At 32.5% G+C, this 8,693-nt stretch overlaps 2 protein-coding genes across 2 annotated transcripts; one reads left to right on the top strand and one right to left on the bottom strand.

Moving 5' to 3' along the window:
* Nucleotides 1–3,825: 3,825 nt before the first annotated feature.
* Nucleotides 3,826–6,422, bottom strand: LOC141403978 (uncharacterized). The gene is made up of 3 exons (XM_073987121.1): nt 5,542–6,422; nt 4,895–5,308; nt 3,826–4,835 (listed from the first exon to the last, which is right to left on the bottom strand). The coding sequence occupies exons 1-3, from the start codon at nt 5,757–5,759 to the stop codon at nt 4,385–4,387; spliced, it is 1,083 nt and encodes a 360-aa protein (XP_073843222.1). The 5' UTR covers nt 5,760–6,422; the 3' UTR covers nt 3,826–4,384.
* A 239-nt stretch (nt 6,423–6,661) lies between these two features.
* Pex16 (peroxisomal biogenesis factor 16) lies at nt 6,662–8,393 on the top strand. Its single transcript, XM_073981736.1, has 2 exons — nt 6,662–6,943; nt 7,000–8,393. The coding sequence occupies exons 1-2, from the start codon at nt 6,832–6,834 to the stop codon at nt 7,914–7,916; spliced, it is 1,029 nt and encodes a 342-aa protein (XP_073837837.1). The 5' UTR covers nt 6,662–6,831; the 3' UTR covers nt 7,917–8,393.
* The last annotated feature ends 300 nt before the right edge of the window (nt 8,394–8,693 follow it).

The raw sequence follows: 8,693 nt of genomic DNA, 5'->3' as shown, positions 1-8,693 counted from the left end.
TAGCAAGACTTGCACTTCTCTTTAAACAAAAATAGCGCCGAATGACACCCTCTTCTTCTGTTTTCTGCCATACAATTTTGGCCTAGTAGAAAACTAGCAGCAAGCATGTTCATTGGCATCTAATATTATAGCCGATTTTGATATTTATGCTGGAGTTTTTGCAATTTCCGTCATTTTTCCGTTCCCTTATTTTTTATGAAATTTGTATGGGAAAGCAAGTTTTGACAATTCGCACTTTTTTCTAACATTACCATTAAAAAGTACGGGAACACAATAAAAAATATCATTGTAACAAAGTAATTTAATATTTTTTCACATTGTTTACAAATTTTGATACTAAAATTTTTTGTTGCAGCAATTGACCATCTACCTTGTTTATTGTGATACGTGAAAAGTGTTGCAACTTTTGGTACTTTTTTAGGCAAAAGCAGGGTTGTATATCATGTGTACTGTGATTTCGATGTTGATTTCGCTGAAATCACGAAATGAGAGGATTTCATTTTTGTATGCGAAATCATGATAAATTTTGCTTGATTTCGCGCGAAATCACGAAACGCCCTCGAAATCACGAAACGACGCCAAATGTAAACTAAGCATTATACTAACATTCATTTATAACCTCACATTCATTTGTTGGATTTTATCCCTTCAACAACATCCATTGTCTTTATTACTTTCCAAGTATATTTTTTTGGACGGTAGCACTGTATTTATTTTCCTTTTTTGTACGTAGGAAACACACAAATAATTTAATTAAATTAAGTATCAATATAATTGATGTTATATATAATTCGTAAAAATGCATATAATTTAAGTGTTTAAATATTAATTTCTAATAATATTAAACTTAATATAACAAAAACTAAAAAAAAAACTACTGTACAAATAAAAATTTAGAAAATAGTATATAGAACAAACTAAACATCAAATAATATGAAGCAAAAAAAAAACAAATAAAAAATATATCAAAATTATAAATAGAAATAGAATAAATGTGGAATAAAATTCTAATAAAAATCATAAAATACATACATATTTTTTGTTAAAATTAATAAAGGTCTCCTCTAAAAGGTAAGTGAGGTTAGGTTCAAAGGGGAGAATGTTACTTCATATATCAAGATATATTTATGTGAAAAAATAACTGTAATCTTATTGAACAAATCCAAGCTTTTACATCTTGTAAAGCATCTCTACAGCCTGTATCGTTTTAAATGACACTGTATTTCATATTTTCAGCAAATCAAGATGGAAAGACCGCCATAAAGTATGCATTGAATTTTGTAATAAGCCAAATATGAGGCAATATGACAAAAATTACAAGAATGCAAACTAACGCAATGCAATACAGTGGAACTTCTCTATAACGTAGGCAATTTGGATAGAAATTTCCAGGTGCATTTACTTAGGGAAATGGTAATTATACTTTAGGGGAAGGTAATTTATTTTAAAGAAATTGAACTTTTTGATAAGGAAATGGCATTTTAAATTTGTTATAGTGTAGAAAAGTTGCTGAATAGCTACTTTTCGTATAGAAAAGTTGCTGAGTAGCTACTTTTCGTATAGAAAAGTTGCTGAATAGCTACTTTTCGTATAGAAAAGTTGCTGAATAGCTACTTTTCGTATAGAAAAGTTGCTGAATAGCTACTTTTCGTATAGAAAAGTTGCTGAATAGCTACTTTTCGTATAGAAAAGTTGCTGAATAGCTACTTTTCGTATAGAAAAGTTGCTGAATAGCTACTTTTCGTATAGAAAAGTTGCTGAATAGCTACTTTTCGTATAGAAAAGTTGCTGAATAGCTACTTTTCGTATAGAAAAGTTGCTGAATAGCTACTTTTCGTATAGAAAAGTTGCTGAATAGTTACTTTTCGTATAGAAAAGTTGCTGAATAGCTACTTTTCGTATAGAAAAGTTGCTGAATAGTTACTTTTCGTATAGAAAAGTTGCTGAATAGCTACTTTTCGTATAGAAAAGTTGCTGAATAGCTACTTTTCGTATAGAAAAGTTGCTGAATAGCTACTTTTCGTATAGAAAAGTTGCTGAGTAGCTACTTTTCGTATAGAAAAGTTGCTGAATAGCTACTTTTCGTATAGAAAAGTTGCTGAATAGCTACTTTTCGTATAGAAAAGTTGCTGAGTAGCTACTTTTCGTATAGAAAAGTTGCTGAATAGCTACTTTTCGTATAGAAAAGTTGCTGAATAGCTACTTTTCGTATAGAAAAGTTGCTGAATAGCTACTTTTCGTATAGAAAAGTTGCTGAATAGCTACTTTTCGTATAGAAAAGTTGCTGAATAGCTACTTTTCGTATAGAAAAGTTGCTGAATAGCTACTTTTCGTATAGAAAAGTTGCTGAATAGCTACTTTTCGTATAGAAAAGTTGCTGAATAGCTACTTTTCGTATAGAAAAGTTGCTGAATAGCTACTTTTCGTATAGAAAAGTTGCTGAATAGCTACTTTTCGTATAGAAAAGTTGCTGAATAGCTACTTTTCGTATAGAAAAGTTGCTGAATAGCTACTTTTCGTATAGAAAAGTTGCTGAATAGCTACTTTTCGTATAGAAAAGTTGCTGAATAGCTACTTTTCGTATAGAAAAGTTGCTGAATAGCTACTTTTCGTATAGAAAAGTTGCTGAATAGCTACTTTTCGTATAGAAAAGTTGCTGAATAGCTACTTTTCGTATAGAAAAGTTGCTGAATAGCTACTTTTCGTATAGAAAAGTTGCTGAATAGCTACTTTTCGTATAGAAAAGTTGCTGAATAGTTACTTTTCGTATAGAAAAGTTGCTGAATAGCTACTTTTCGTATAGAAAAGTTGCTGAATAGTTACTTTTCGTATAGAAAAGTTGCTGAATAGCTACTTTTCGTATAGAAAAGTTGCTGAATAGCTACTTTTCGTATAGAAAAGTTGCTGAATAGCTACTTTTCGTATAGAAAAGTTGCTGAATAGCTACTTTTCGTATAGAAAAGTTGCTGAATAGCTACTTTTCGTATAGAAAAGTTGCTGAATAGCTACTTTTCGTATAGAAAAGTTGCTGAATAGCTACTTTTCGTATAGAAAAGTTGCTGAATAGCTACTTTTCGTATAGAAAAGTTGCTGAATAGCTACTTTTCGTATAGAAAAGTTGCTGAATAGCTACTTTTCGTGTAGAAAAGTTGCTGAATAGCTACTTTTCGTATAGAAAAGTTGCTGAATAGCTACTTTTCGTATAGAAAAGTTGCTGAATAGCTACTTTTCGTATAGAAAAGTTGCTGAATAGCTACTTTTCGTATAGAAAAGTTGCTGAATAGCTACTTTTCGTATAGAAAAGTAGCTGAATAGCTACTTTTCGTATAGAAAAGTTGCTGAATAGCTACTTTTCGTATAGAAAAGTTGCCGAATAGCTACTTTTCGTATAGAAAATTTGCTGAATAGCTACTTTTCGCATAGAAAAATTGCCGAATAGCTACTTTTCGTATAGAAAAGTTGCTGAATAGCTACTTTTCGTATAGAAAAGTTGCTGAATAGCTACTTTTCGTATAGAAAAGTTGCTGAATAGCTACTTTTCGTATAGAAAAGTTGCTGAATAGCTACTTTTCGTATAGAAAAGTTGCTGAATAGCTACTTTTCGTATAGAAAAGTTGCTGAATAGCTACTTTTCGTATAGAAAAGTTGCTGAATAGCTACTTTTCGTATAGAAAAGTTGCTGAATAGCTACTTTTCGTATAGAAAAGTTGCTGAATAGCTACTTTTCGTATAGAAAAGTTGCTGAATAGCTACTTTTCGTATAGAAAAGTTGCTGAATAGCTACTTTTCGTATAGAAAAGTTCATGCAAAAAAAAACAATATTAATTTGGTAAAAAATATTGTGTAGTTTATTATGAAAAAATAATTTGTACAAACTTACAAATTTCTTATGCACAAAAAGTGTTATAAGCGAAGGGCAATAATACATCACAAAAATAAAAGAATATACATGAACTAAAATAATGACTTGTGGGGGGGTTTGTTGTGAATGGTTTGCTTGAAAAGAAGGTAAATTGAAATAAAAAAAAAAAAAACAGAAAAAATAAATTCACATAAAAACAAAAAACATATGAAAATATGGCAATAAATTTCCTTATAAAAATATTAAAAATATCAAATTTTCTTATTTATATAAATGGCATGCATGATAATGAGTATCTTTGTGCAGGTTGGGAAAAATTATAACTTACAAGTTATATAAGATGATAAGATGTATATAATACTTAAATGCAAAATGTATGTATATTAAACGAAAATTAATGGCTGGGACGCCCAATTAAAGTAGTTCTTTTCGTAAGCCTAAGAAAATGTACAATACATAAATATCAAAAAAAGAAATTGCTTTTTCGTCCTAAAAAATTGCGTTAAGTGTTTTGTTAGTTTTTCATAAACTTGTACGTCCCTTGGTGAATGCTTTACTTAAGGTATTTACACAAGACATAACATCCTCATAGTCTTGAGACCATTCTTTGAGGTTCTTTTCCAGAGTCTGTAAACGCTGTGTACCCAAACGTAAACCGCCAAATTTAACAGCTGCCATACAACCACAGGTAAGCACTTTAAAACACTGCTTCCTGACAGCATTGTGTATGGGATTATCCCAGTTTGGTGTGGACTTTACACATTGCCATGCCATGAATATATAATCCATCAGGGCATCCCAGTGTCCTGAGTCGTGTAATTGTTTTGTGTGATGTGTTAATAGTCTCTTGAATTCACTTAAATGAAGGGCGGCCCTGGTAAAGGCTGTGCTGTCGGTTTTCTTGCAAAGACGTGAGGTTGGCAGGGACTTAAATATCATGCGCTTGGCATGTAGGAGATCCTGCTCCAATTTCCTAAAAGAAACAAGTTATATTTTAAAATGTTTTTTTCATCATTTAATTTTGTAACTTACTCAATATCCGGCATTGGTAGTTTTGCCCTTAACTCTGCCTCAGCCTTGGCATCTCCTGCCACTTTCGACACAATCATGTCGATCAGTTGTTGTTGGGAAAATCCTTGCAGCACTGTGGCCAATGGTATTTCTTCATTTGTCTGGCCCATTGGTCGTTCTTCATCGCCCAAACGCAATTTCTTGGCAGCACTTGGTGATCCAGGCCACAGTTGTTGTTTGGCATTTGTTTTATGTGGCGAATTATTCATTATTATGGGTTCTGGTGGTGTACTGCCCATGGATAAACGTTTCCTTGGCGAACTTCTCAATATCATATTTGTACTTAGGGGCATTTTTGTGGGTGTCCTTTGGAAAGGATTACGTATATTAGCGGCCGTGTTTAAGGCTTGCTCTGGTGTCCAATCCGTTAGTGGCCTAATAACAAGTTATACAAAAATGAATTTTGTTATAAATAACAATTAATATAAATAATTTTAAATAATTAAAATGAGAAAATCAATAAAATTATTAAGTAAATAAATAAAAATTGTTATATGCTTTTTATATTAGAGCTTTTTGGGAGGTTAACCTTCATTATCAGGATTTGTTTGACGTAAATGTAATGGAATTAACATTTAAAATCCGATTATATATAAACGTACTATTACCTTCTTCTTCCCCTCTGCCGTATCACCAGTTCATCAGGCGATGCTATGTGACCCTCATAATCCTGTAAAGCAACATTCGTAGTATTGTCCATTAGTGATGAGGCAAATATTGAAGCTGGTATGGGATCACTCGGTCTAGCTGATGGTGTAGTGGCCACTCGCAATGCCTCCAAACGATCTGTTAATGCTATTCGTGTATTATTTTGCGGCGTAGCCATGTTTTCTGCTAAGTTTTCTTTGTTTTTGTTGCTGTTCTTTTTCTATTCCTTAATAAACTCAGTTTAAATTATTCTTGAAAGCTATCCTCCTGTTTTATGACTGGTGCGAGTGTCCTTATTTCACAAATTCTTATCTAATACTGCGTAATTTGATATTTTTCCCTTCACTTTGTGTTTCTCTGATCGCGCCGTTTACGTTAGTAGTACAGTACACATTGTTGTTGTAAGGCGATTTTCTTTGTTTCAGGTTCGGCGGGGAAATTCGGAAAATTCCTTTGAAAAATTGTGTGTATATTCTTTCTTATGTATGTATCCTTGATATCCTTCTCGCCTTTTGTTTGTTTCCCTCAAGAAAATGTCACCTGCCTTTGTTTTGTGCGCCACAATAAACAACATGCAGAGTTGTATTTTGCCGCAATGAATAAACAAAAAGAGGATCTCACATCATAAACCCAATTTACACTAGCACCTGAAGCAATTGTTTTGGTAAAATATGTCATTTATTTGCGGCATATGTACGGAATTTACATTTTTTATAACACGCGGTTTTTTTTAATCTACTAAATTATTAAGAAAATACGAAAATGTTATTAAATGAATTGATAAAAGGAGGTTTCTTTTTGTTTTCTTCGTTTTGTCAAACATACCATTGTAGCTCAAATTAACTTGGCGCCGTTGAACAAAATTCATACATAGCGTTTTGTGTGTGTGTGAGAGAGAGAAAATGGGGATCTTTAATCAAATAAACAGAAAAATTATGTTATTTAATATGTTTTTAAAATTATATAAATAATTGTTAATTTTCTTCTTCCTCTTATTATTCCTAATTAACTTGCTTTATTATTGTTTCTAATTGGTCGTCATACGTTTTACTGTTTTCATTGTGTCTCAAATTAGCTTGGTGCCGCATTTGTTCACAACGCCGTTACTTTCATGAGTTTCCCAGGGCTTTGTAATCCCATTATATCAATAAAAAGTACTGGGGAAGTTGTAATTGAACAAGATAATCCGTGTCGTATAAACTGTGATACTAGCGACCTTAATTCGATAGATTGATTAGATTAAAACAATAATGGATAAAATCAAATACATACTAAAATCTTACGAAACATGGGTATCCAAGAATCCCGATACTGTGGGCGATTTTGAAACAACAGCAAAATGGGCATCTTATTTTGTTGCAGGTGGGTACGATTTGCAAGGTAGCAAAACATTTAATTAAAACTTTCTAAATTCTCAGGTCGCATAACAGACTCCTCCGTGGCCACCGAATTGGTTTATAGCCTTTCGAATCTTTTGGTCATGTATAATGATCGCATTATTGCCAAATATCGTCCGGAAATTGCAAACACCGATTGCATTGCAGAGTCATCAAGCGGGGCATGCTATCGTCTAAAGGTCATGCTGACAACACTTGAGTACTGTGAAGTTTTCATTGAAATATCAGCCAAGAAGCTATTCGGTGTAAAGGGCAAATGGATAATGGTGGCTCTATTACAATGTCTCAAAGCAGTGGGTCGATTTTTTATACTAAAACATTCCACAGAGCGTATTATAACATCACCTGCATTGCCGGTATTGAATCGGAAGAAATTAACAAAGAAAAACAATGCGGCGGCGGCCTTAACGCCAACAAATCAGCTTACCATGGATGAGCACAGTGTTACCATTAAATTGAAACGTTCCGGACGTATTATGCGTAAGGTGGAAGGTGCTCCACCCCTACAATATCGTAGCTTTAAGCTCAAAGAAGAAGTTTTGAGTGTACAACAACAACAAACTCCCAAGGGCATATTGCAGGCGGAATATCTATACATAGCCAAACCGCTGATCCACTTAGCCTCCATGGGTGTGTTTGGTGAAAAGTCCTGGAAACAATTGCTAGTATCCTTGGCTGTGGATTTGGCCAGTATTAAAATGTATCACAATAATCGCCAACACATGTCCAAAGAACAACAGAGAATTCTCTCTCATCGTTGCCTCAATTTGGTTATGTACCTAATGCGTTCGCCGTTCTATGAACGGTTTACCCAATCTCGCCTGGAAGGTTTACTAAATGTTCTGGGCAAAATACCAATTGCCAAAATGGTAGCTGGTCCCCTCAGAGATTACATACCGCATTGGCAATCAATGTATTTCTATATTTGGTCGACGTAAACTAAAAAATTCCATTCTTTTTTTTAATTTATAACAATTCTAGTTTAGTTTAGTAATAGAGATTTTGATACCATAGTAAAGTAGGGATAGGAGGGGTAAAAAGGTTCTAAATCATGTAATATTTTGAATAATTTTATATACTTAAGATTATACAGTATATTGAGTTTAGTTAAACGAACGATTCCGACTTGATAAATAAAAATCGAAATTATATTAAAATATTATGATTTTCTTTTTTGGAATTTTTGTTTTGAAAAGGCCATTTTATCTTTTATTGTTTTTGTAAAGGATAATGATGTCAGTTTTTTTAATGTTTAGAATGTTGTAAAAATACCTTAAACGAAAGATATTTAAGGCGTACGAATTTACAAAAACACCATTTGTGGGTATGCGGGAGACCAGCGAAATGTTTGTGATGATGGAAAAAAATTTGTATTCTAATTTAAGAAATTTTAATAAATGCCTACAAGAAATAAATACTTGTAGTTTTACTTGAGATTTGTTAAATTTTTGATATAATGAATGTAAGATAGGATTTTTGATATATTTATGAGGGAACGTACGTATTTTGTTGGACAACACCTACATTAAGCAAAAAGTGAATACTGGAAACAAAGTCCTAAAAACTTTATATAAAGAAAATATGGTAGTGACGTACAAATCGCTCATTCAGTCAGCTTTAGTTTGAATTTACAAATTAACCTAAAAAATAATATTCTGTAAAATGCAATTCGTTTTGCATTTTTTCGGTGGGAGTCATTGCATTTACAGATTTGT

Source organism: Musca autumnalis, unplaced genomic scaffold (assembly GCF_047663935.1).
Source record: "Musca autumnalis isolate F117 unplaced genomic scaffold, ASM4766393v1 scaffold_4, whole genome shotgun sequence".
NCBI lineage: Eukaryota > Metazoa > Arthropoda > Insecta > Diptera > Muscidae > Musca > Musca autumnalis.
Note: the sequence above shows the minus strand (reverse complement) of the source record. Positions and strands in the feature narration are given on the sequence as shown.

Bases quoted from the DNA above. Each gene is read 5' to 3' on its own strand.
- LOC141403978 (XM_073987121.1), bottom strand. From the start codon at position 5,759: ATGGCTACGCCGCAAAATAATACACGAATAGCATTAACAGATCGTTTG. The intron at 5,309-5,541 runs GTAATAGTACGT...ACTTGTTATTAG, and splicing joins CGGCAGAGGGGAAGAAGAAG to GCCACTAACGGATTGGACAC. The intron at 4,836-4,894 runs GTAAGTTACAAA...TGTTTCTTTTAG, and splicing joins CTACCAATGCCGGATATTGA to GAAATTGGAGCAGGATCTCC.
- Pex16 (XM_073981736.1), top strand. From the start codon at position 6,832: ATGGATAAAATCAAATACATACTAAAATCTTACGAAACATGGGTATCC. The intron at 6,944-6,999 runs GTGGGTACGATT...CTAAATTCTCAG, and splicing joins GGCATCTTATTTTGTTGCAG to GTCGCATAACAGACTCCTCC.